The sequence below is a fragment of the Falco cherrug genome, chromosome 7 (assembly GCF_023634085.1).
Source record: "Falco cherrug isolate bFalChe1 chromosome 7, bFalChe1.pri, whole genome shotgun sequence".
Classification (NCBI taxonomy): Eukaryota; Metazoa; Chordata; class Aves; order Falconiformes; family Falconidae; genus Falco; species Falco cherrug.
In genome coordinates this window covers 21,409,465-21,437,441 of record NC_073703.1, presented here as the reverse complement: position 1 = coordinate 21,437,441, position 27,977 = coordinate 21,409,465, and the positions used below count along the sequence as shown (strand labels likewise).

Genomic DNA, 27,977 nt, shown 5'->3' with positions numbered 1-27,977 from the left:
GCTGATTGGCTAATGCCGTGAGGCAGGCTCCCGCGCGGCGGAGAGAGGAGGACCGGGCGAATACGCTTCCCTGAGCGGCCTGTCAAGATGGCGGGCAGAGGGCAGCTGCTGACCTGGTGAGTGCGCTCCCCCGCTCCCCCTCAGCCAGCAGGCGAGTCTGCGGGGCGGGAGATGTCCCCGCGTTCCGCCTGCTCCGCCAAGGGAAGGAGGCGCACGGCGGCAGCGGGCCGGGCCTGCGGCCCCGCCCCGCCGCGGCGGGAAGCGAGAGGCGGGAGGGGGAGGGCGTCCGCCCGGGGGAGGGCCGAGCCGTGCCTGGGTTCATGGGCCCTCACCGTGAGGGACGGCTCAGTAATGCACGGCCACGGTGCGGGGTTAGGGCCGGGGCGTTGTGCTTGTTCTTATACGAAAAGCCCTACAATGAGGTAATTCGGCTTTTTAAGTCTAGAGAGGTGAGTTGGGTTTGAATTAGTTCATTCGTGAGAAAGGCGGAAATATATTTCTCCTCATGCCTTTCAGAATAGTTTGGGAAGATTGGCGTTGTGTAAGCCCCGTGCACTGGAAGGGCTATATTAAATAAGTGAATAAACAAGAGAGGTTAGAAGGTAAGTTCTGCGTAGAAGACAAAATATCTCTTTTCTGAAAAATTAAAACCAAGATTTCTATATTTTTCTCAAAATTCCAGCAAGTTCAACTCAGTGATTGGTTTTGATTAATGAACATCTGAAAGCATGTAACTCCATCAGAATTTCACCGTATCTACAATTTATATTCTATATTAATGAAATTGCGCTTTTTTGGACTGTGAAGAACACATGTATTTTACTGTTGAAAGACAGTAGGAATTAAACAGTATATATGTAACTTCCATAAAAAGGGAAAATGAACACTGTAGATAGCCCTTTTTTTTAAAAAAAAATAATTCTGTGCTCTGGTTCTCGGGCAGATGTGGCCTTTAATTTTCTGTGTATTGCAATGTTCATGTTTTGTTTTTTATTTTTTATTATCAGGGATATTTCACCAAAAAATGGCATTGAAGTATTTTTCTCACATGAAATTTATGAAAAATATTCATTGGCTCCAAGCCTCTCTGAACTGTGGCGTTTATCAAACAGGTATATTCTGCTATTTTATAATTTTCTGCTGTCTGTCATCATCCTGTTGATAAATATCCTTACTGTTTTGGGGGAAAGCTGCTTATTATCCAGCGTGCAAGGATTTGTTACTGATGCCTTACTCCAGCAGTTGGTCTGTGCTTTACCTATTGGAAACCTCTGAAAGCAGGAAGAGTTTAGGTTAGGTTGGGACCACTGGTCTTTTGTGTCTTTTGGGGGGTGGGATGGAGCTTGGGTTATTTTTTGGGGGTGGCGCTAGTTGTTTTTTGCTTCCATTTACATACCAATGAGGGATGAAGTTTGAGCCACACTTTTTGACTGGTCACGGTAAGGATCCTGTAACCCATGAACCAGACCTAATTCTTTTTAGAAACTGATGTCTTGCTGTCTGTCTGTGTCTTCTCACTTTGTAGAAGGCTGACAATAGTGTACACTGAAAGCCTTTTTACTTGTATCTTTTGGAAATAGCTAACACTGTTTACACAGATCCAACAGCATCTCGGGTGCAGTGGAGATGCAATTAATTCCTTGAGTAATGAAGAAACTGTAGAGTATTATCTGAAAAATGGGAAATGAAATTATGTGAATACCCGTGGTACAGATAGCATTGTTTGTGCAGTTTTGACATCTTTATTTTCTTAAGTTGAGGCAGTAGAATCAACATTTGTTTCACATAGTGAAAAACATGGCTCATGCTGCTGGGTTTCAAAAGTTGGAGGACTGTATTTAGGGTATTGGGGTTTTTTAAGAAGTTGTTAAGCTGGTAGGGAGGTACAAGTGACAAGTGGATGAACCTTCACACCCCAAAGAATGTGGATGGGAGACCAAAGTAGCTACTGTGCTCTAAGTGAGGAGTCCAGCATGTGGAGAAACAATTTGTTCTGGAGGAGATGATATATTTTTATGAACTGACACTGGGTATGCACATTAGAAGGGAGTACCTGCCTATGTCACGTGAGTCTCTCTATCTCATGTCTTCAGCTAAAGAAGGCTTTTCTTGTTCATCTGTTGGATGAGCACAGCCCTCACAGCTTGCTACTGGGTACACTGGGTATTACTGTAGGATTATTCCTTTAGATGATGTAGAAAAAGTGTTTCTGGAGTAGACGTGACTGCACTCAAGAGTGGGATTGTGTTCAGTTGTGTAGGGTAGACATGGGTTTATAGCAAGAAGAGAGGCTGCAACCAGAAAAATTTGTAAATTGGTAGAACCAGGTTGTGTCGCCATAGTCAAGAGAAAGGAACCTGTTGGGACAAATGTGAAAGTAAAAACTGGAGGAAATTGTCGATTTTTATATTGGGGTTTCTGATAGAGAACACACACTTCACTAAATATCTTACTGTAGAAGCTGTGAAGGCAGGTTGCTGATAAAATGAAGAGGAAAAATTTTAAACTATCAGCTCAAATAAAGTATAATGCTGTAAATATGGACAGAAAAGCTCTGTCAGATTATTTTGGTTTGCACCCTGATGAAGACTATGACAGTACTGCATACTGAAATGATCTTGATGTGCTGCCATTCCATTCCGTGCTGAATATAGCCAATTTAAGCTGCTAGAATTTCTTTATGTTCCTACATTGGCATATCTGAGTCAGCATCTTGTCGCTGCTGCAGCTTAATTAAATTTGCCAGTTTGTGCCGTGAGGATGGACACATTCTCATATTCAGAGAGACAGCTGTGAAGTATTATTAAGAACTGTGGACGTGATACTGCTGGGTTTGAATGACACTTGAGATGTTTTCTACTGCTGAAATCGTATCTTAAAAATATGCTATTTCCAAGATCAGCAGTTAATGTTCATTTTGTTAACCTTAAATATTTTCTCTCTTAAGAACAGTTATTTTAAATAGAGCAGGGCTAAGATGGCCTTCATATACTGGAGTTGTTTTAAGAACTAGCTATATAATGTTACTTCCTCGTTGTTTTTAGGGCAGCTACGCCCCTTATTAGCCCAATATTATTTTTGGCAACTGATTTCCAGTTTAGAGTAGAAAAGGAAACTCTTGAATTGTGTACCTTTTTTTTGTGAGGAATTTCTATTGTTACAATTAAGTAGTTTTAATTTACTTATTTTACAATGAAAGAAAGGCTTTTTCTAGGTAAGTCTTTGTGCATTACTATCACAATTTTGACTCATAAGTTAGACCCTTCTGAGTGCAAACTCTTTCTGAACACCAGCCATCAGTGAATGACAAAATGTGGCAACTCTGTCTTTTTATTAATAATGTGTTTTCCCAGAAATTTGTTATTTAGCTTGTCACTTAAATATTGAGTATAAAGACTAATATATACACCATTTTGTTTAAAACAAACTTCTTTTTTTTTTTTTTTTTTTTTTTTTTTTTTTAACCAGTGGCAAACCTGCAGTTGGTACTAAGGGTCAGTTAGATTGTCCAGGTAAGGTTTTAGAATAAGAAAATTCCTAAGACATAGACTAGGAATTCACATTGTACAGTATCTCACAGTGCATTTTGCTGGATTTGAAGTTTAGGCTTGCATGACTGCCTTTATTAATTCTGACAATTATTAATATTTATGTGAAAAGTTTAATTTATTACTTTTCTTTCAGAGAGGCAAAGAAAAATGTGGAGGCATTGGCAGACACTTCAGAAAACAAACAGACTTGTAGTATGCAGGCTGTGGATCCAGTTGAGGTGGAGGCTAAAAGCACAACTGATGATGATCCTTTTCCAGAACCTAGAGTTCCCTATCCATTTACCTCTTGTCTGACTGAGAAGGAGCAGAAAACATACTTATATCTGATGACTAAGTACTCAAAAAAAAGAAACCATTTTCAAGTTAACGCAGCAAGTCAAAGAGAATTATTCACATATCTGGTAAGTCTGCATATATGTACATACGAACATCAGAGTCATACAACTTTTTTATTAAAAAGAGTCAAGAAAAAGGTAACAAAAACATTTTTAAATTCAATTCATTGTGATTTCCTTTTAACATAGTATTATGAATGGTAATAAAGGTTTAAAGTGTAAGTGTTCAGGATAACGTTTTTTTAATGTAAATTGAAAGTGTGTTTGGTTATTTCATTGAAGGTGGGTGGGATTTTTTTGTGTGGATATTCTGTGTTTTAGTAGTAGTCTAAACAACTGGTGGTAAGTGTAGATCTTTGATAGTTGGTCAAACACACCCCCACTTTTTAATGAAAAGGTAGTTTAGTTACCTTACTGTGGTTGTAGCATTTCATAATGGCATGTAGCAGTCATGTATAGTGTTAGGAGATGGATACGTTTTTATATGATCTTTGACAGCACCCTGTAATGAGAACTTTCTTCATTAGCGTGTGAGGGGGCCTGTGCGTTGACCTTCTGTGCTTGCCACATCAGTGCTTATGGGAGTAGAAAGTCACAAGTTCACACTTGCTGCTTAGTCTCAGCAATGCTGTTTAAATAGCAGAAGGCTGTCTCATGTTGGTTGGAATTACCATTTCAGTTGAGTCCTATATAGTGTAATTAATTGGGAAGAGTTTTTGAGCCATTGCATTTGGTTTCCCATGCTTCCTTGTTAGTGCTAATTCCTTTATTTTATGCTGTAGCAATGGGAATGTCATTCCCAGGCAAATTAGTACCTACGATGTTGTTATTATATAATGTAATTGCTTATGAAGTCAGAGCTCAGGTATCTTTTTGATTCTGTCATGTAAACTTGCCCCAACAATGTCTTGTAACATTTCTTTTTATAAACCACCAGTGTATGATCAAGAGAAGCTTGCTGTTTGTTGGGGCATGGTGTTTCATTGGTTTGGGATTTACTCTATTTTAAGGAGATGGGCCTTGCAAAAAATTTTTTTACTTCAGTGAAACTCAACATATGCAAAGACTTGCCAAATTGAGCAGCAGGTAGAGTCTGCCTTATTTCATACCATCACCTGTACAGCCTCTCTAGAAATTTTGCTGGTTGCATACCTACCCTATAGGATTCCATTCTGTCCTAAAAAACTGGATTATTTTTTCCCCCTTCCCTCCAGCAAATGAAAGAAGTAGTAAACAACGAAACTGCAGAATTTATGAAATTTGCCCAAAACGCTGCAAAAAGCTGTGCTCAAGATTATGATGCCATCTCTGAAGATGCACTGCGTTATACTGAGGTAATTACCAATACTGTGTTTAATTCCTTTTCTTAAATAATCTTATTAGATTCATGATTAAAGATACAGAGGAGCTGCTCATGGAATCTGATAATTCCTGAACTTCTGCTGATTCTATGTTGGGATGAGACGTGAGAAGTTGCCATTTCCCTTAGTCTGTGCAGCATGGTCTGGCCCACAGTTTATTGTAGCCGTTAAGATACGATATCTTTTGATATCATGTGTGTTCACTGAATGCAACACTCAACAAAGTTTTAGTCGTTAATTAAGTAAATGACATATTTTTATTTGGAAGGGAGAAATTGCATTTTAAGTGTGCATTTACGTTTACAAGCTGCTCCTAAGTATACGCTGTTGGACAGAATGTTAAGCTTTCCTCCATAGTAGCGTGTTACAAAGTGACTTTAATCAGAGGTTACTCAGGCTTTAATCATCATTATCTGCAAGTTCATGCTGTGTTAAATACTCACTCTGATTCTAAAATTAAACATGAATGCAACTTTATATATCATTCTTGGTTTAATAGTACATTTCAGGAAAAGAATTCCAGAATACAGGTTCATTAAACTTTCCCATCAGTGGGTTGATTTGCTCTTGCTTGTTTTTCTCATAGTGTCTTGTCTTAATTGAAGTGCCCTACCTTCATACTTTTTGTTAAATTTTTAGTCTTTTCTAGTAAGTGCTGCATCACTTTTTTTGCGGAATAAAACATAATAATAAATGCGTTTACCAGAGAGTAGAGCATTAAGTTAAATTCAGAAGGATTGTTTCTATTCCACCATAAACTTATGTGCTTTTTCATGTACAAGGTAAATTTGTTCTGCAATTAACACATGGTTTGGGCACATGTGAGGACACAAATTTATCTTTTTTTTTTCTAAAAATTGAGATTGGCTTAGTAATTTTATATCTTACATTTCTGCCTATTTTTTAGAGTTGGCTTGTCGTCAGGTCACAAAATGTGTCTCCAAGTCCTGTTTATAGTTAAGTTGGTATCTGGAGTTAAAAATGAAGTGGAGACCAATATGTAAATACTTGCAGAAATAACTCATTTGACATGAAGGCAAGTTTCAACACATACAGAATCTTCCTGTGTCTTTCCCTTTGTGACTTTTACCTAGGCCTGGTGTAAATTAGTTAGTAACATAAAAAAATACTGGTCCCTCTAAAAGCCAAGGTAAATAAGTTTAACTGAAAAGAATTACCTGATTTAGCACAGTTCGACACTAAACTCTTTTTTTTTTATGATTGGTCTGAGACGGTACATAGGTTGTTAGCTCCTCATATGAAGAGTTGAGGAGCATTTAGGATGTTTCAGTTCTGATACCAGTGATTATAAGTTTACTATAGAGTTGTACTGGTATCTCTAAGTTTTTAAATACTGTCTTTAACTGGAAAAGTTGAATAAGCCTGTTGGCAGTAATTTGCTAGATGTATCTGTATTCTCTTCAGAAGGTGTGTGCAAATGCAACTTGCAACTGCAGAAAAAAGCTTTTGAAAATTAAAACCTTATGAAAGATAAAATGTATAAACTACTTTTTCTTTGTATGTTAGGAATTATTACGTGCTTGTATTGGACATGTGCAAAAATATCCTGAGTTCTACACTCTCCAGGAGATCACAAGTATCATGGGAGGAAAGTTTCATACACAGTTGACCTTTAGGCTGGAAAAAAATCTTCTTGTAATGGTAATATCATACGTATTGTTTTGGTGTTACTTTCAAATAACTAGAATTATGTCTGGATTGTGTTATGCCAGGATTCAGGGGTTTTTACAAGTACTACTCAATTCTTGGGTTGGGAATTATAATTTATAATTGTTAATGAAAATTTTAAGTAAATTATTTTGGTAGTAAAGGCTGTTAACACCCTTTTATTGTATGTTAGCAGTAAAAAGGTTAAAATAATAGTAGGTTTTTTTAATATAATGCTAACTTCGTAATGTACTTGCATAAATTCTTAGTATTTTTCAGTATAAGAATTGCAATATTGGGTCAGCATGATTTCAGTTAAAGCTATTTTCTGATACGGCTTGATTTCTTCAAGGGTACAGCGAGACGTGGTAAAACAGCTTTCCCTACTATGCCTGTTCAGCTGCCCACAGATTATAAAACGGTTACATCTATTATAACTCCAGAAGAAAAGGCTTCTATTATGCACAATGTAAGTAATTTTTTATTGTAATTTTTAAGGCATATTTTGTAGAGAAGAGCAATTTGGTTCTTTTTATGTGGCAGCATTAAGTTTCTTCTCCGTGCTCCCCCCTCCCCCGCGCAATCTTGCACATCTTGTACCATAGGAACATACACTGTATTACTAATTTGTCTAGTATTTCATTTATAGCAATCACACTGCCCTCTTCAAATGTTGGGTTATTATCTTTTAGACCTAGTGCCTTTTGAAGGAAGGGAACCTCTGTTCCCTCAATGAAACAGTAGAGGGGTCCTTAAATTGGCACACACTGAGTGAAATCTAGACAAATTTTTTATCACAGTGTTGTTGCTTTTAAATTTTGCTTTGCAATTTCTAAGCTGGCCTGTGTGAATGTGTAAACACACATATGAATGCATGTAGGTGTAACGGCTTCTGATTGAAGAAAGAAGTCCTGAGGGTAAGAAGAAATACTTCAAACTGTCTAGTTCTCTGAAAAGTCGATCAGGTTAGCTTACCCTGGGAATTTCTTTTGCTAAACAGCATAAGCTCCATTTCAGAGTTCAACAATTTTTAGAGTCCATTCCACCTTACCATTAAATATCCAGTGTTTCTTTTTGTGTTCTTCTGCAGAGAAAATCAATGAGTTTTTCATTCTGTAGAACTCGGGTTTTGTGACTGTTTATTCCAGATAATTTGTTAGCCACTATTTTAAGGACTTTGTTCACATACCAAAACCCACACTTTCAACAGAGGCACTGTGATTGCAAAGACACTTTTGCTTAAGAAAGTAGCAGAGATGACACAGGAGAATAATATATGCCTCAAGAGATGTTATAGCTATAAACAGAGAACATTTATGATCATGTCTCAGGTGGCAGAAAAAAGAACACAGCTAGATTTTTCTTATTTCTCTCTCATGGTCCTCATTCTCCTGGGTTTCTGTTATCTCTCCTCCCACCTCATGAGCATTCCTAGCTTCCTTTCTTCATGGAAACCTGTAGTCATAATGTTTAACAATTACATAATTTAAATTCTGAATTTGTATTCTTCATGGTTTTGTATTTGTTTTAAGATTCTTTATCTGTATTCAAACAACTGTGCAGTTTTAACCATACTTTAATGTTATATGTGTTTATTGTGCTATTACTTAACTCCTAAGACCATCTCTAATATATGTGAGTTAATAGGTTGGTTGGTTGGGGGGGGGGGGCCGTTCTGCAATACATTCCATAGTTCATGATCACCCAAATTCCTATTCAACCGTGTAAATTGATTTAATAGGAATGAACTGAAAGGTACAAGTTAAAGTATATTTTGTCATGCTGCAAGGTGGATGCATAAGATTCAGCCAAAAACTTTCAGGGAATCTTTTGCTTTTTCATTTGACTCTGAAGCCTGGCACTGCAGTGATTTTTTGGGGGAGGCAGGGTTTAATCCATGTTTGTTTGGGCGTTTTCTTATTAGTTGAAATTTTTGTGTGTATTTCTTTAAAAAAAGTTCATTTTTTGACGGTGTTTTTTTTTTGTTTAGGATATTAGTTCAGATTCAAATGCAGAAAAACTTGCTTTGAAATACTGTCCTCAAGTTGTTTTAAGTAACCAATCGTTATTTACTTTACTGAATAATCATGGACTAAACTACAAGGAACAATGGGAAATTCCAGTCTGCATTAAAATGATGCCTGTTGCAGGTATAGTATGGTTTTGTTACAAAAATTATGGTTTTGTCTATGAAGATCTTTATATATTCTCATAATCCTTTTTGAGCAGACTGAAGGACAGGAAATTAGAAAATCCAGTAAAACCAACTGTGGGAAAGTGGAAGGTAGTCTGATTTAGTTCACAGAATAATAGAATAGTTTAATTTGGGTTTTGTTTTAAAAAAGAAAGCAGCTAAGATTAATGAAAACTGTAAACTCAGATTTTTACCTTTTCTGGAGAAGCAGCAGTCTAGAATGCAGCTGTAAGAAAATAGTTTCTCTGAAGTAATTCCATGTTTTTAATTTAAGAAACCAAAGTAAGTAATAAAATTTGACTGACTTTAATTCACACAGCTTAAAGGGCAAAAATCTGAAGTTTGTGGTTTTCAGCTGTCATCTGGTAAGGAGTCAGACACCTCTGTGTTGTAAAGAAAAATGTTTAATTTAGTTGAAGTTATTGTAAGAAATGAACTTTAAAAAAATCCATTGCTATAGTTTGTCCTCTGTTTTGCAAGGAGGGAAGCTGACAGCAAGGTCATTTCATAGTTTTCTATACCTTGTTCCACCTTGTTACTGAGAATAGTAACAACCTCTAGAGGTATCATCATTAACATTGAATTCGGACATACAGCTATTTTCTACTTGGAAAAAAAATCAGTTAAATGCCCTTCTGCTTTTCAAAACTGTAAGCTCTGCTCCTTGGAAAGGAAACTGAAGCTGTTAAAACTATCATATGAACTGATTTCAGTAAGCTAAAAAAGAGAAATCCTGAACTTTTATGAAAAAACAGAGAGCAAGCATTTTCTGGAATTAAATGGACCTATTTACATTATAGAATAATGAATAAATAATGAATGTCCATGGAGATTGCTCTTCCCAACTGCAACAAAAATTGTTTTGAGTAAACTGATTTACTCATCTGAATGCTATACTTGAGCTGTCAAGTACTCCACTAGTAATCTAAATACAGATTTCCTCTCTTGTTCTTTTTTTTAATTTTAAGTACACGAGGTATTTTTTTCATGATGAGTGTTTATCATGATTGTTGTCTTAGAATGTCCACGTTGTGTGCATTTCACACAAATCTGTATAGCAGACTTTTGGATAGTAGTAAATAAGCTGTCAAATATCGGTAAATCTTAGAAATTTTGCACTTTTCTACATGCAATTAAACTACTTATCTGTAAAGATATGCCTGACTCATTTTATGTATCAATTTTACAGTCTTTAATTTTTAGGCTAAAAGATAACACCTAAAGGGCATTCAGAATATGTTAGATATATATATAGTGTTTCTTGAAAGGGGTTCTCCTTCCTTTTGCACCTTCCCTCTTGCATTAATTATGGGGGGGTTTCATCCACAGATTTTTTTTTTTAAGACAGTGATACTATGTTCACGACGTGCCTTTGCTTTCTTTATAATATTGGTACTGCTGTTACTTTTGAATGAATCTATAGATGATTCATATGTGGTTTAAGGTGTAAACAAAAGAGTGGGGCAGCAGAGCCCAGACATAGCTATTGATTAGAAGAAAAATAAACTGCAGCCATCACTTTTGGCCAATGAGACTTTTAAAAAAAATATTTTTTTTTTTTTGGAGGTTCATCAAAGGAAGGCGAAAGATCTTTTTGGAAAACAGAACACATTTGATGATATAATGCTGTATAAGGAATGATGAATCCCAAATTCTTATTTTACAAATTCTTTATTTAGAACTGCATTTAAAATATGATCGACTGTTAATGTGGTGTGTATCGCTGCTGCGGGTTCTTAATAATTCACACTGTATCTGGACATATTTCTATTTTCTGTTGTTAATGAATGAGAGGATAGTTTTTCATTTTTCCTAGTATGAAAATGGAATGGATTTGACTGGAATTGGAAGTCAAAAGATCTATTATTTAAATTATACTACAGTCTTTTTTTTTTCTTTAATTTAATTTGTATTCAATCTCTACCTGTTCTTGAAAAGGTAGCAAACCAGCTAAAGTGGTTTATGTTGATTCACCTCTGCTGAGAAAGGAAATGACAGTAAGAGAGAGGAACCAAATCTTCCATGACATTCCAATGGACTTCCTAGCAACCAAAGCATCTTATGTTTTGATTTCGAATGTGTTGATGGACAAACCAGCTGAGGACAGTCTATTTCAGTGGGATGTATGTAGCTTCACCTCTTCTTACAAACAAACAAAACCAAAAGCCTATGTTATAATTGCAGAGTTACTTGTTCTGTGATAATGAAGGAAAATTTAGGTTTCCTGTTGGTAGTTTTTCTACTGCAGAATTACAGACCCTATGTTTTAAAATGTCTGTCTAGTTCCTTTAAATGCTTCTAATACATTGGCATTTCAGCTTTAGTTTACTTAGTTAAAATGCATTTTGATCAGTTCATTTAAGTGGGAAAAGTTCTATGACCTTTATTTCTCTTTTGAAAGCCCTTTCAACTCCTAGGAGTTAAGATACTCTATGTTCAACACAGGAGTTCGTTTTGCTTTTTTTTCAAATACTACCCTTCTCAGCCAACATACCAAAATATGGATAGCAGAACATTTTTCATGTTTTCAATGTGACAGTGTCTCATTTGTGATTAACACATTCTAATTTTTGGTTTGGTTTAGTTTTGTTTTTTTAATACTATTATTTTTTCCTCCCTGTGTTAAGATGTCTTCTGATACTTACCAGTGCAGGAAGATTCCTCCTCCAAATGACACAGGGATGGACTTTGATGATGATGTTACAGAACTGGAAACTTTTGGAGCAACCGTCAAACTCTCAAAAACTTCTAAAATGGAAAGTACTTTTCCTACAGTTAGTAACACTGCTAAAGTTTTATCACAAGACCTAAAAATGGGGAAAAAAAATACATCCACCATAAGTGGTGGAGATGAAGAAGGAAAAAACACCATTTCTGGTGATTCAGCATGTGCCAGCATGCAGCTTCCATCATTAGATGGCATTCTGTGCTTCAGCTCTGAAGAAAATTCATCTCATAAAAGCCTTAATTCGGAGGAGGTAGGACTGAACGAAGCACAGCATGTCATGACCAAAGAAGTATTGGACAATGAAACAAAGCTAAGTATGCTATCTAATGCTGTTAGTTACAAGAGAGAGTCTGATGCTACTCAGAAAAATGAGACTTACGCTTCTTTATGCAGTAGTGACACGGATGAAGAGCGTTTGATAATTGATACAGAATGTAAAAACACCGATTGTTGCAAAAGAACTGTACCAAATACTGTTTCTCATACCTCAGCAGAGACTGCCAGATCACTTTCCCCCACCCACATTCCATTAGCAAGCATGACAGATTGCACAGATACCGTGGATCAGGGAAACAATGCCTCCAGAAAGCCTACCAGAAAGTTGTCCAAAGAATTTGATCCTGTTGGACAGATTTTGAAAATGCAAACTGAACTTCTCAAGTCACCTTCCCATAAAGCTCATGAGCAACCAGTGGTGAGCTGTGATGGTTCTAGTGCTACGCCAGCCCATGTGCATCAGTCTCCAAAACTATTGGTGACCTCCAGCACAGAAACTGTGCCAGCCGCTGCCTCAAATCCCAGCAGCTCGTCCAGAAATACATGGACTTCGCTTTTTCAGGGAATGTCAAAGAGTAAGTAATTGAGTGCATTGTGTAAGGAGTAAAATTTTAAAATGTTTTTCTGTAAAATTTTACCGAAATTCTAACTCCTTCATCTGAAGAGCATCCCAATAGTACCTCTGTTACATTTATTTGGATATGTGATTTAAAGTTGGGTTTGGTTGGGGGCAGGGGGAGGTATTTAACAATACGCTTCTCTGTCTTACCCACAGAAAGAAGCTGTTTGTCCATGGAGTGCATGTGAAATACTGTTTTATTTAGAGAAACATAGTTGTTATACACAAGATTTTTAGGCAAGGAAAAGAAATAACTTAGTAGTGAGAAGAGTTACTTTCTGAGTTTCTTCAGAAATTCAAATATTTGAGTAGTCTGGTCTACAAAGATAGTTTCTTGCCAATCAAAAATGGAATTATTTTGCATTTCTTATAGAAGAAAAATTTATTCAAATTATGCAATTAAAACTTGAAAGAAAACTTGCAATTTCAGTGTCTAAGTTCTGAGCCTCCTAGTTCAGTTGCTTTCTATCTTAGCTCCTAGCAATCTGTTCCAGAAGACTAATGAGGACTCGCTACAAGCCACCTCCAAGTTTTCAGGCGTTTAGCTGGAAATTGAACCTATTCTACACCCAGACCTCAGCCAAGATCTAGAAATCTTGCGGATCATGGAGACCATGAACTTTGAGGTTTTTCTCACGTGCCTGAGTTGCTTCTGCACTGTACAACCGAATTTAGCAACACTGCTGTGTTAGGTAAATTGACAGGAAAGCAGGCAGGTTGCATCAAGACAGGTAATATTTTTCTCAAAATACTTAATTCCAGTGCATGGATGCATTTTGGTGGGAAAACATGTTTCACTGTTGTTTTCTGACTAGCTGTACACTTGATCACATAGGAATGAATCTTAATTACTTTATCTGTAATGGAAACAGTTAACACAACTAAATCTGTTTTAGCTGAAATTGTGTAATCACTTCCTACATTTTTATCAGTTTCACTGAATTTTACTAGTCACTACAAGAGCACTTCTCCTCCCTCAGTTTGAAGAATTGAGCAGCATGATATTCTTTCAATTTCTCCTTTTCTTAAAAAGCCAGAGTATGAAATTCAGGTGCTTGATAATAGAGTTTGTTAGGTTGGGGTTTTTTTTCAAGAAAGGTAGGTAGTGAAACTTGTATTGCTAAGATGCTGAAATGTGACTATGAAAGAATAGAAAGCATACTGCTACAAATTAAAAGTTCCATAGCAATCTGATAAACACCTATGCATGTCTCTTTTGCAGAAAGCCAGAACTAAGTTAAATGTTTTCTTAATAAATTCTTTCTGGTCAGTTGGATGATATCATCTCACACAGTATACGTTAATTCAAAGATGCACAATAAACTCTAAATTTAATGTTGAATGTATTTATTCGTAGCACTACAGCAATGTCTATTTGTAGTTGTAGTTTTGACACGTATTTCCACATATCTGCAGGACAAAAACCAGAACTGGCTAAATTTTCAATAAATCTTAAGTTGGGATTTATCCTTGTTTAAGCATTTTGTTAAAATATCTCTACGGGATACAGGGATCTTTGTGAAACTACCTCAGAGCTGCACTTGGAGATCTAACATTTCTTTTGAATATGCGAGTATTGCAATTGAAGCGAACTCGGTTTGCAGCAGAGGCTTATGCTACCACCCAAACCTGAGGCTTGAGTGACTTCAGTAACTGCTAAAGGGGTGGCGGCTCTCAGGAGGCGTTCGCTGTAAACAGCAGCTTTGTCTCCTTTGTGCTGAGTCACTGGCTATAAAATCAGCTTTTGAACTCCATTTGTACAGGAATGGAGTCTCTCAGCTCTGTTTGTATAAGAAATCTAACGATTAGGATAAAATATGTGTGAATGTTTGAAAATACACTCTTTAGAAGTAACAGTGGACGTTTTCCAATTTTTTATTTTTTTTGTAATACGTAGGTGACTTCTTGTGCCTGATGAGATGGTTTTCACCCCATAATCTTACTTCAGAAACTCCTATTAAAAAAAACCAAAATAATTTTAAAACTCCACAAACCCTACTGCAAGAGAAGAAAGTTAATTAGCTTCATGGTAAAGAATGTATAAGCCTGTTGTTTTCTGGTTTATTTATTTTTCTGTAGGAAAGCTGCCAAATGAACTTCAGATGCTTGAAGAAGACCCCTCAGAGTATAAAGCACCTCAGGATGGCAACCTTGTGTATAAGCTATTCAGTTTGAATGATCTGTCGTTACTTGTGCGTTGCAGTGTGCAAAAAGTGAAGTCATTGCCACGGTACCATAAAAAGAAAAAAACTCAGAAGGTACAGATTTTGCTGTTAGCTTTTTGTTTTGTTTTTTTTAAAACAGTTGTGCTTGACTGGCATCTCTGGGATTCCCAGTCCTTCAGAGCATTTGTGTTCTCACTCAGACAATTAGTACGTTCAGATATAATTCTACAGTGTGTGTCTCCTTTAAAGTAAATATTTGCTGTAGGAAGAGAGAGAAGAATAGCTTGTGATTTCTTTAAACCTACTTGATTAGAAGATAAGCAAGTATGATTCTGCATTTTTTGACTATAACTGCATTACAGTAACATACATCTGTAATTATGTAAACTAATGTCAGTTTGAACTATTCTTTAGAAGTTAATGCAGTAATCAGGTTTTTGGCCCAAGGCTTTGAGGATGTACATGATCATAAATACTTTTAACAGGATTCAGCCTTGCTTTTATGCCTAGTTAAGCAGAGAAATAGGAGATAGAATGAACAACAGAGCACAAATTTTAATATAAAAGGGGCTCATATTCATTCTGCTTGAAAAGACTATGGTATATGTCTTAGCAAATCATTTGTCTTATGGAATAAAATGTTTTAAATGCAAGTGTAATCCAAATATTCTTGTAACATCAGGAGAAGGAAAGCTTATTCTGTAACTCTCAGTAACATTATTTTGTCCTCTGAATCATTCAACAAATATGATACGGTTATCTTCCTCTCCAGAATAGGATACCATAATTATGGTAGGCAAGCATTTTGTGAGGTCTTTATGCTTTCTTGAAATGGAAATAGATCTTTGTTACTCTGATTATTTGCTGAGATTCCATGCTCAGAATCCTATTTTGAAAAAATGCCATCTCTTTCCTATTGATCCACTACTTAAAATGCCTATGAATAGCTGCTTATTTTATGAGAAACTGCACACTTTATTTTTTAAAATTCCTGCTGAAGTTTAAATTGTGATTTGTGAGTGAGAAGAAGCTTATATTTTCTGTTAGTGTTACTGCACGAAGGTTAGCCTCTGATTTCAAATGAGAGGCCAAGTATTAGGTTCTAATTTCAAGTGAGACAGACGAGGAGTAAGTGGCAGGATTCCACTAACAAAGAAATGTAACAACGTATTTTTTTCTTAAATTCCTGCAGAGGGCAGTAGAGCACCGAAGTGTGAACAGATTAATTAAGTTGCCTGGAAAAGTTACTTAGTGGCAAAATTTTATTGCTTGTAAAAGATTGCCTAGGCTGCTTTTTTCTTTTCACCTTCTTCTGTATAAATTCTCTGTAGTTTGAAGTTTGTACTGTGGGTTTCGTGGAATGTGAACCATCACACACAATCTGTGAAATGTCTTTGTTGCTTCAGATTTAGTGGAAGACTATGATGATTATCAACTACAAAATGTAGTTCAATTGTGGGTGTTTTGTGGATGGTGGGCGCTGATTTTTCATATATCTTCACTTTATAGATTACTCCAATGTTCCTGTTGCCAAAACTAGAATACCAAGCCTATTATGGTGTTGAAGCTCTTACAGAAAGTGAAGTATGTCAGTTGTGGACAGAGAGTATGTTGCATTCTGAATGCTTATTTTATATTGGTAAGTTTATGTGTTGATTTTTGCTTAAGAAACATGTATGTCTGAATATTCATAGAATAACAGAAGAGAAAAATATTTATATTAAAGGTATATTCCATATCTCCTTATTTATTTTAAGTTTCTAATTCTGTTTTTCACATTTATCTTATGCTCTTTTTTAAAAATTTCTGTTGGGTGGTAGATGAAGATATGTCAGTTTTGGTTTTAGATGAATAGCGTCCAGTAATCTTCGTTTTCAAGAACAGCATTTATTTGCTTTTCAAAGACAAATGTAAGTGTGAATTTAGTTCTGTGAGGTCAGTAATCTTCATGACTTAGTGCATCTTTGGTTTTGGGACGGAATTTTTTGGTGTTATTTTAATGAATTATATACAATATGAATTATTGCATGAGTGGTAAAAATATTTCTTGATTAAATGTGAGATAGATAGATAGGTATATCTTATCAATTTAAATACTTTTGTTATTACATACCAAAATAGAAGACAAACAGAGGATCAGATGTATGGCTCAGAGGATACAGATTCCTTGGCCTTGTAGTATGGGGAAAGGTCAAATGTTATTTATTTTTCTTTGAAAACAGGCAATAATGTTTGTATTTCTACACTGATAGTGTGGAGACAGAAAAGATACAAGAGTGAGGAAAACCAAGCAAGATTAGGGCTAAACCAAGTTCTGTCATTCAGCTATAAGAGAAATTACGTCCTTTGAAAACAGTATACATGTGCCTCGTATCTAAGGCACTGGAAACAATTTTCTGGCTTTACAGAACCGAAATCCTAACAGGAAGAAGAATAATGCATAGTTTAAGTTTATTGAAAGCCTCTTTCCATAGCTATGATATTCCACAGGATTTTTGATCACTGAATGATCTTGCTTACACACATTTTCCAGGTTTTCTGTCATCCGCATCTAACTGATCCATGAAATTTAATTTCCTAATATGTGATATAACTTGAAACATCCCTGTCATGTTATTCCTTGTGCTGTATCATGCAGCAGATGGAAACAGGAGATAATGTAGAATCTGTGAATGAGAAGTAACATACATTCAGTGAGAATGAAGCAGGAAATGACAAATCTTGTGTACAAAAGACGACACCTTTAATACAGAGTACAGAAAATAAACTTACAATAAAACAGGGATAAAAAGCATGGAAATATTAGCAGAAAGGTATCTTACTTGTAAAGGCCACTTATCCAAAATCCATAAACCAAGCACGCTAGGAATGCAATGTTATAAGGAAAGTTTCACTAACAAATGTCCTGTAGAAAATGCTATATTCATGTTTGTACAATGACATTTTAAGCATCAGAAAAGTTCTGATGTCTATTAGGATACATATGTTCTGTAAAGAAATTAAAATTATGCATATAAAGAATATGGCCAGATTATTTTAACAACTTTTTCAACATATGGAAAGCTCTCTGATAGCAATTCTCCTGTAATTAATAAGATTTTAAAAGGGAAAATCTGCCATGAGGTGGTTAGTCAAAATGCTTTTTAGAATATGTTTGGCACTTGCTACGGAGTGCGGGCAATCCCATTTGTACAGTGAATGAATGTTCTGTCAGTGGGGACTGCCTTGCTTTCCTGTTGTAGAAAAAATTCTGGTTTTTATGGTTGCTAAGGCAGCAGTTGTGGCCTGTGGTTGTCTACCCTTTCCACTTGTGCACTGAATTACACTTTTGCTGTTGGTGGCTCACATCAGAATACTGTTTTTGAAATCCTGAGTTCTCTTTTCTGATTTTTGCATAGAAGCTTTGCATCCTCTTATAGAATTGTAAGTTTTCTGTGGAATCTGATATATTTTGCAGTAATAGTTTTGCCAACTGCATCTTTGTCTGCTGTCCATATTTAATGAAAATAATGGTTTTTAAAATTAAATTTTTAGAATAAAATATGAAAAAGCTATTTGCTGTGGGTTTTCCTTCTCTAAAAAAATCCCTCACAGAAAGAGAAATAACACAGGTAGTTCTCCATTTCTAATTATATCTTAATGTACAGTACTGAAGCATTTCTTGCTTTTTTTTTTTAACAAGCAGAACAGTATACTGAATTGCACTGTAATTCCACTGTAGAAAATTTTATCAAAATTTATTATTTCCAGATTCACAAGCTGCATGAGGAAATATGAAACTGTAGGAAGAAGGCTAATCTGTTTAGGAAGTACACAAACTGAAAGAATTTGTGTTTTATCTGATCTCCCATCAGTTACAGGATACTTAACATACTGCTTACGTGCAGAAGTTTGCAGACAGCCAACACCCCTTTTTACAGAGGCTCTGAGGAGAGTAGAAGAAAGCAGGCTACGTGCTGCAGGATTTGTTCTGGCATAAATGGCCATCCCTTTCTGATACAGAGGTTCCAGTGTATCCTTTGTAGATAACTGCTAGCCGTGAAAGGGGCACAGAGCCCTAGGCTGGAAGGATTCAGTGGCCTGCCCTCCGAAACACTCTTGTGTGCTTGGGATAAAAAGTCATTGGGATTAAGAAACACATTTATTCCAGTGATGTTTCTTTGTCAGCTCTTGGATGTGCTGCTTCCAACAGCAAACCCTGGCGTCCACAGGGGTTTTCCTTTTGCGTGCTCTGAAGGAACACAGGATTACTGTGGGTTGTCACTGTCCTGCACAGTAAATTAGAATTCCCAGCATGACCCCTTCCCACTACAATTTACAATTAAAAAAAATATTCTGCTGCAAATACAGAATTGGACTCAGCAGTCACCAAGTTTTGATACTGACAGAATATGTGATTTATTTAGCTAGGCAAATTGAAGACTGCAGGTTTTCGGTAATAGAGGTAGGTAAAAAGATGTACATGGAAGTAACTGATCTGTTCTACGAGAGAGCATCTACCCCAGCTTTTAATAGGGAACTGTTATAATGTTCTGCTTGGGGATTCTTTGAGAAACATTGCAAGGTAGCTGTGAATTTCTGCCTTTCAGTTTGTATTTATGAGGAGCTGTGAAAAATACAATGTCACAACTGATGCAGAGTGCTCTTGGCAACGGAAAGCTTTGTCCTGAAACTCCACCCTAAAAGAATGGCCCCTGATAATAAACCTGTATTGTGGACAACTTAAAATAGGGTGAATATCTCATTTTTCATTAGCCTGATACCTGAAAGTAAGACTACTGCTATCATGTATTTGGTGTAAGCAGAAAGACAGAATTGAGCTCTCAGATCATACTATAATTTACGTGAAAGATCATGTACTGTAATAAAGGAATTTTTAAATCAGCCATAGTAGAGCCGCAGACTTACTGCTTTTTAAAATTTACCCCACAGTATGACATGAAAGTATGGAGTAACTGTTTGAAAACTGTGATCTTACCACTACTAACACAGTACCTACAAGTCTCAGTTTTGAGACTACAGAGATCTTAAGTGAAGACTCTAAAGTTTTGAGCGTGTGGCAGACCTCTCAGTATTAAATTAGCTTAGGAGTTCCTGGGTCTTGAAAAAACTTGATTCACTGTCTCAAGGATCTTTTGTATTGCCAAATACATATGGATGGACCTTGGTCTGTGCCCGGTAATTGTCTGGCGTTGTTCTTCAGTGTTGTATCCCTCTGTGGCTGAGGGAGAAATCTCCCAGCTCAGCACAGTGACTCAGCAGTGCTGCCGACTCAGGAAATGAGGAGAAAAGCAGGTGTAACTACAGCCTCCTGCGGAAGTTGCAAGGAGTGATATTTACTTGAATTTGTTATTCTGTGTGTTCTCAAAGAAGGCAGGGCTTGCACAAAAGCAGAGGTATTATCATCAAACAGAAGAGTGCTGTCCTCCTCTCGCTAGTAGAGCGCGCCTTGCTCAGTTGTTGATTTAAAGTCTCCTTGCTACTCAGATAGGAAATCCTGCATCAGCAAAGGGAGCAATCTCTGTGACGTGTTTCCCAAATAAGATATTGTATTTGATCTAAGCAGTAAATAAAGTAGTGATAAGATTTGCTAGTTAATGGGAACACTTTATCCTGACCATTATTCACTTATTTGCATTAAGCGCCTATGCAAAACTTACTGCAAAAAGTAGTTAACCTTCACTTGGCTAGGATAATATTGGCCTTTAAATTACGATTATTTGAAAATTATTTGAAAAAATGGGTTGGAAAGAAGTACTTACTGTATGGGTGACTTACTGAATGTCAAGTGTTTCAGTCACTTCTCAAATACAAGATATAGTAATATAAACCAGGTATAAGTAGTTCATAGATCTCCTCCCCCCCCCCCCCCCCAGCTATGCTGTCAATGAGTTTAGAAATGGAGAAATTTCTGATCTGAGGACAGGTTATAAGGAATAGAGAACACAAACAATTTTGTGTTGTGGGTTGGTGGTTTGACAGAGTTCCTTTTCCTCTAGTCAGCAATGCAGAATATTAAATCTAGATGCTTAGTCTTGCACAAAATACCAGTAACAAGAAAAGTAACAAATGTACAGTGTTTAAAAGAAATGAGTTGTCCTGGTGCTTTTTTTTTATTTATTTATTAAAATGAGAGTTCTTACTTGGTGTTCTTACGCATCACATAACAAATTGCTAGTAATGTTTAGCTTGGAATGTGAAGTGCTTTGGTTTAGCAGTTTTAACTGTACAATTGAGGCATTTACTGTAGTAAGGCAGTAAATTCCACTGAGTAGGTCGTATTTTATTATGCTGCCTTTTCCTCATCCTCCCTGTGGGAGCTGGAGTAGAACAGATTTCTGAGAAAACCTTAGCATGAGAGAGAACCTGAAGGTAACACGTGGTCACAACATCAGCGTACAAGATGTGCTCATGATCTTTATTGCTTATCAAGTGAAAAAGTGGGCTACACTGTTCTTGTTAGCTTTTATTTTAAAAATGTAATGGAGAGAGCTTTGAACCGTTGCTCCTAGATATGTCAAAGACAAGTAGTCTTTAATGATTTGCCATGAACGAGGCCTGAACCGTAAATGGTTTTGGGTTTGGGGTTTTGTTTGGGGTTGGTTTGTTGGTGGGGTTTTTTTGGTTTTGTTTTTTGGGTTTTTTTTTTTGGGGGGGGGGGGGGGGGAATTCAAGAGACAAAGGTACAGAATTCCCAGAAAATCAAATAATACAATTGTCTAACATATCAGAATATCAAATATATTGGTCTCAAAAGTAAACTTGTTGTAAAAGATGAACATTCGTGATGGGTCCAGTAAGGAGGCGTAGTGGTAAGGATCAAAAGAACTTGAGAAGATACAAACTAACTGATGAGATAATGGCAAAATGAGGTTGTAGATCTCAGACATCATGCAAGACGTAAGATTTGCTGGAGTCATGGGCATCTCCTTGACTTAGAAAGTCAGCCCAAATACAGATGTCTGTACTGAAGCAGCTAGATATTTTACGTTGTGCAAAATTGATAAATACTTTTCACTGTTCTACACTGTAAAAGAGCAAAACTTATTCCTTTTAAAATCCACTAAGTTTGCAAATTAGGCTTTTGCATTTGTTTTATTTTTTGTGTATTAATCAAATTAATATTTTTCAGGACGTATTGATGCTTTTACATCAAAACTTATTATGCTAGAAAAGATTTCTCCAGAAATTTTAAGAGAAAAACTTGGAATGATTAAGTGAGTATTTTTAGTAGGGTATTTTAGCAATGAATGTGAAACCCTAACAAGCCTTGCAGGTTACTCGTTTTGTATTTTTTTTTTCTTTTTTTGTAGGCCTGCAAATTCATTAAATATACTTCATCACATTTTGAAGAAAGTGTCCGAGTAAGTGTTCTGTTCTGATTCATTGTATTTGCAACATGACCCAGCTCATCCTATTTCTTCTGTATGCTTGTCTGCTCTTTGATCTTTATTACTTTAGATACATGAACTATTTTACAGGTTCCTTTAGGTCTAGCATAGTATAATGTACGGTGTAAAAATGTGCTTGAGATTACAGGTTTTGTATAAATTATGCAAAAGAATAAGGACTTGATTTTTATGAACCACTTGTTCAGGAGAGGAGGCTGAACATATCTGAGATGATTAACAGTTCACAGGAGTGAGTTGTAGTATTATTTTATGTAATCTTATGTATGTGTAATATAAAGCATTATGTAATATTATACGTATGTAATATAGAATTTATGTGGGTTTTGTTAGTCTTTTTGCTTAATTTGCAGAATTAATACTGTTTGTGTTCCGATCTGCTTAGCTTGACTTACACGAGCATACGCCTTTTTCTGTACAATGTCGCAACCTTTCTCTTGCTTTCATGTATTTTTTAGCTACTTCAAGGCTTTTGGTTTGCAAGTATCTTTTAATTTTTTTCTGAAGCAAGTTTCTTGCGCTGTGTGTGAAGGCTCTTAATTTGAATTACAGAAGACTTTTCCTTCATAATTTCTATAGCTTTGTGTTTTGTGGCTGAGATTTTTGATATGAGCAGTTCAGTTGATATTTATCTTCCTGAAAAACTGTTTAATCCTGTATGTATTTAAAGCTCGTCTGTTTTTTGTGTCTGTGTCCATATATGCATTATGCTTTGTAAGGCGCTGGTTAAAGAATTGCCAAATATGGATGGTTTTCAGTGTATGCTTCAATGCTATGTTGAATGCATACAATCTGTGCACAGATGGTGATTAGTACGTTATGAATATATTATAAATGCATAAATTAGTATGTATTTATCAATACAATTTAATTCATGCTTTGTCTCTAGTCTTTTTATAAAACAGGGACTGATAAGTAAGTATCTAAAGATGTTTTGCTTTTGCGTTCAAAACTTAGTAGCTATCCTGATCAAAGGAAACAAAATATATTATTTTAATGTCTTTGTTTTATTTTGAACTTTATTTCTTTAGTTTGCAGGAGGGCTCTTATTTATTGACTCATGCTGCAGGAGATTCATCAGTCGCAATCTACAAGAGTTCTCTTGACAAGACAACGAGAGCATCGTATAACTTACATAAAGCTCACTGTGATCTGCCTACTGTACCCGCCACTCTTTCAGTCCCATGGGTGCCACTAGATCCCAGCCTCCCTTTGCCCTATCACATGAATCATGGAAGAGTTCCATGCACCTTTCCACCTGCACCTCAGGAAGCCATGTGGAAACAGAAGGTCAGTATTACACTTGATGGAAAAGCAGATGAGCAGCTTTAAAATAATCTTGGGTTTCAGTCTCTTGGATATATAGCTAGTATATTTATCTGTCATCTTTGGGGGTCAGAGAGACCCTTTAGCGTTCTGGATCCCAAGAATGGGAATACCTTTTCCCTGAAAAATATTTTGGATGAGCTTCATCTCACCTCCCTTTAAACATTACAGTATGGAAAAACAATGTTTAAGCTTACTGTGCTGTTAACAGAGAGAAATGGAATATTTTGTAAGATGCATCTCCACAACAGGATGAGCCTCTTAAGTAGATTGTTGGAGTCATGGTATAGAGTTGTCGTTTTTCTTTCAAATGACTACAGGAATAAAAATTATTAGCACAACTGTAAACAGGTAAAATCAGGTAAGGTGAATTCTGCCTTCAAGGTCTATTCCATTGAGCCTTTATTGCAGTTTATTGCAATTCACTGATACATTGTGTTGGGTTTATTAAAAATAATAATAATAATACACTTCCTCCCCCAGTTTGTGGCAAAATTCTTTCAAAATTAATTTTTTTATTTTTAATGTGAGCTATTAATGCTTATCAACAGCAAAAAGTGTGGAGCATTTGGCTTAATTAAATGCTTTGTAATTTAGAGGCTTGCATTACAGCTGAAACATAAAATATTTGCATTTATAAGAATTTTCTGATTTTGCCTCTGTGGTGGCACTTTTTGTTGATGTACTTCTTTTCTTCAATCAATTTCAGGAAGGAACTTTTTAACCTGGTTTCCTGGTTTTTCAGTCCCATCTTTGTCTCAATTTGTCTGTCTGTCTTTCCCACAGATCTTGAACTTTTCAGGCCATTTCAGCAGAAACTGATATCTTTTGGAGGCCTAAGATATTAACTTCTAACCTGCTTACTGAAAATAAGTAGCTGGGGAGGGATCCAGATTATGCTTCCTCTGTGGAGATGCCAGTCAGCACCCAACTGTTAATATTTGATACCCCGAATCTCATGCAGACAAGAGAGGTTGTATGCAAATCAGCCACACACACAAAATCAGCTACATTACTAGGTGTGGGATAATCATATGGCAGTGCAGAAATCCAGCTGATGTTACCCTTTCCTGAAAGCTTAAATACTCTCCTCAGTCCCCTCATGCCACTCTGAAATCTTTTGTGTCTTAATTTATTAATTTCAGCAGCTAGGGTGGAGCATCTTGGATCCATTCTTGGTTGGTTGTAACTTTAAACAAGCTCATGTAGGGATAACAGTGATTCTCTGCAGCAAAAATGAGGTTTCCTTTTGGCCCTCTAAAGTATGCTAGCTCTGGCCGACAAATTGCTGTTGATCTCTGTCTCTGGTTGCTCTGAACTCCTTCACCTTTGCGGAAACTTCCCTCGCAATTCAGATGGCTTCCCAGGCATACAGAAACTTAAATCTCATTGGTATGCCATTCTCTATACAGCAACACATTTGTGACAATATATATGCAATACTGTTTCTAAAAAAAAAATTAAAAAATAAAAATAGTATGCTTTTTTGTCTAGAGGCATGAAGTACCTTAATTTAGGAAAACACAGTTTCTGTGTCTCAGACGTAAATACAAAATTTTGTGTGGATGGCTTACTCCTTTTTACTGAATGTGAACAACCTTACACAGCATTTGCTCTGCAGTTTTTTCAGAGTGCAGTTAAATCTAAAGAAATAAAATGTTGAATGTGAGCTTCCTTCCCGATATCATTAGGATAAGTAGCAATTAATACTGCCTAACATTTGGGTTTTGTTGCTGCTGGTTTTAAAACAGAATAGAATTTATTTTAAGAACAACTAATTGTCTTCATCTAAAGAAACTTTTAATAGAAATTTTATGGAAGCTTCTTAGAAATCCAGCCTGCTTTGTAATTTATGCTGGTGAATAAGTGATGCATATTGTGCTTTAGAAATTTCTCAGAGATCCAGTCTCAGCTCTAACATTTTGAACAGGTCGTACAACACTTTAAAAGTAAGAAATTTTTCTTACTTTTAATTTTTCTTCAGCCTGATTTACTTGTGTAAAAGCCACATGCGAACTGTGCCTGGCTGAGTGAACTCTGGGATGCTTTTCAGGCCTAGTTAGATATTTTAGCCACATCCTGACTTCATATGAGGGCAAAATAGTTGTGGTTCTGTTCCAGATTACCTCATGCACTTTGGTGTCTGCCAGAAGGGAATTCAGGCACATCGGCAAGAAAGAGGCAGGGCTGGTCAGATCCTGCTGGTGGCAGGAAGAGCAGCTGTGCCTGTCACCAGTCCAGATGTGGCCTCTGAGTCTGGCTGAATGGCAAGCAGTAGAAGGCAGTTCTTGGAAGGTAATTGTCTATGTTTGTGCTTAATGCAGATTTAAGATTGTTAATTCTAGTTTGTTTGTTTTCTTGTGGGTTTGTTTTTTTTTTTTATTCTCTCCCCATATGTGTGTAGATGACTGGGGCGAAGGGACGGTCTGACACACCCAGCGAGGGGAATCCAGTAGCTATGGAAACAAAAGGCAATCCAGCTAAGCCTGTTAGAAATGAAGGTGTGGCTACAAAGAAGCTGAAGAAGAATTACTGCAAACAAAGAATGATGAAGAAAAACTGGAAAAGGAAGTACAACAAAATGCAGCTGAAGTAGAAATAGCTGAACCATGCTGTGATAAGTATGGCCTGGAGAAGGACAAGACTAACAAAAAATCTGAGGCTTTCTTGCAGCTTCAAAGGAGCTGGAACGAGCTGGCAGGGGAAATGGCTCCATAGCTGAAACATTCCGTAAACCTTTAACCCTTTCTTACCTCAGTGGGCATATTTCAAGTGAAAATTTCAGATTCAATCAGAGGGGGGAAAAAGCGAGTGCCTGCAGCTGAGGTTAGGGGACAGAAGTATCTTCTGTTGGTCTCATTTTTGTAGAAAAACTACAGTTTGAAGAATGAAGCAGTGGTTGATGGTAATATCTGGTATCGCATAACAACAAGAAAAATAATTTTTCAGCTTTCTGAATTCTTCCAGAATCACTACAGATTTTTATTCTGACATATTTTTAAATTGTATTTTATTTTGTGTAATGTGCGGAAGGGAAACAACTTGGTTTAATTACTGAATCGTTTCAATGCACAGTATATGCCAGTTCTTAAATTACTTACAAAAATACATTTTCTTCTTAGGATGATGTAACGAATGAGGTTTGGGGAACAAAAGTGTGTTTATTTGAATAGTAAGAGCCATAAATTTGCACTAGGAAATTTACAAGTACAGCTAAATAGTTAAAATATGTATTTTTATGCTTCCCCAAAACCATTTCCAGAAATTGTTTGGATTCTGGCATTACTTCAGAAATGAATGTAGCAGTTATTCACTGTATTACTGAATGGCCACAGCCTAAATCTATTAAATTGCACACTGATATGCACTAGTGCTTACCTGAGGTATTAAGGTTTGCCTGGAGGAGCAAGTGATAGGATCAGGGCCTTCGTCATCATCCCAGAAACCCAACCAGACTATGCTGTACACCAGCAGTTTGCTTGAGATTTAGAGCCCAACTGACACGATGAAGTTAGGAAAAGAGAATACTTACATCTATGAAAAGGCCAGGCAATGGGATGACATGCAGTTTCCTAGCGAATATCAGTTGTGTGGTAAAATGGCAGTTTTGAATGTTAGTATGTAAATGCATTGTATTCTGTGGTGTTTTGGTAACTAACGTGACTGCTTGTGAGGGAGGATTGCTTTGCATTACAGCTGTTTTATGGGACAGGCTTTTAGTGTTTCATCAAACAGAATTTCAGCAGAAACCTTGAAATTGAGAGTCAAAAATTACATTCTGTATCATCGCTTTTGTTTTGCATTTTCTGGATTTCTGCCTATATTTTCCTTTATTAAGAATATTGTTAGAAGAGTGCATGAATTCTTGAAAGCTACAAGAATTACTCCAATAAAATCTTTCCCATTTTTTCCTTTCAAACAACACAACTATTTAAAAATATCTGAGCCAATTTTTGTTTGGAACATGTTCTGGAGAGCTGTTTGTATGCGTGCTTAAACTGCTAACACAAAAAACAAAGGCCTTAAAGATATTCTTCCAAGTCTTTTGTTCAGACTAAAGATACCAAGTACACACATCTGATCAAGCATTCTTCTGCTCATGGGCTTGACATGAGAGATTCTAATGTCATAAAAGTATAAGTAAACTATTTAAATTGTTAACTGGAGCATACCTGTTTATAAAATCCTGAAGACAGTTTTTTTTAAAGCAGGCTTAAACAATGGAGGTATATTAAAAACCTTTCTATGTGAAATTCAAAGCATTTTCTGATATTTCCCTCTCACACACACTGTTAGCGCTATTTATAGTATTATTCGGTTTAATCCTTTTTTGGCCACTGCCTTA

At 36.3% G+C, this 27,977-nt stretch overlaps 1 protein-coding gene and 1 long non-coding RNA gene across 7 annotated transcripts in view; one reads left to right on the top strand and one right to left on the bottom strand.

The window, feature by feature from the left end:
• Positions 1 to 240, bottom strand: part of LOC129736585 (uncharacterized) — a 29,000-nt gene extending 28,760 nt beyond the window's left edge. The window contains exon 1 of the long non-coding RNA XR_008733391.1: positions 114 to 240. This is a non-coding gene — a long non-coding RNA (uncharacterized LOC129736585). The remainder of the gene's footprint in view (positions 1 to 113) is intronic.
• On the top strand, positions 4 to 27,885 carry ICE2 (interactor of little elongation complex ELL subunit 2). 6 transcript variants are annotated; one of them, XM_055717419.1, is made up of 17 exons: positions 495 to 602; positions 1,008 to 1,112; positions 3,469 to 3,512; positions 3,685 to 3,952; positions 5,101 to 5,220; positions 6,775 to 6,909; positions 7,268 to 7,384; positions 8,906 to 9,065; positions 11,048 to 11,232; positions 11,737 to 12,688; positions 14,812 to 14,990; positions 16,407 to 16,536; positions 22,030 to 22,114; positions 22,211 to 22,261; positions 23,338 to 23,596; positions 25,754 to 25,927; positions 26,037 to 27,885. In XM_055717419.1, the coding sequence occupies exons 4-17, from the start codon at positions 3,746 to 3,748 to the stop codon at positions 26,226 to 26,228; spliced, it is 2,946 nt and encodes a 981-aa protein (XP_055573394.1). In that variant the 5' UTR covers positions 495 to 602; positions 1,008 to 1,112; positions 3,469 to 3,512; positions 3,685 to 3,745; the 3' UTR covers positions 26,229 to 27,885. The 6 variants fall into 6 exon arrangements, with proteins under 6 accessions (XP_055573390.1, XP_055573396.1, XP_055573393.1 ...); XM_055717415.1 differs by lacking the exons at positions 495 to 602; positions 3,469 to 3,512 and adding an exon at positions 4 to 116; XM_055717418.1 differs by lacking the exons at positions 495 to 602; positions 3,469 to 3,512 and adding an exon at positions 317 to 449.
• The last annotated feature ends 92 nt before the right edge of the window (positions 27,886 to 27,977 follow it).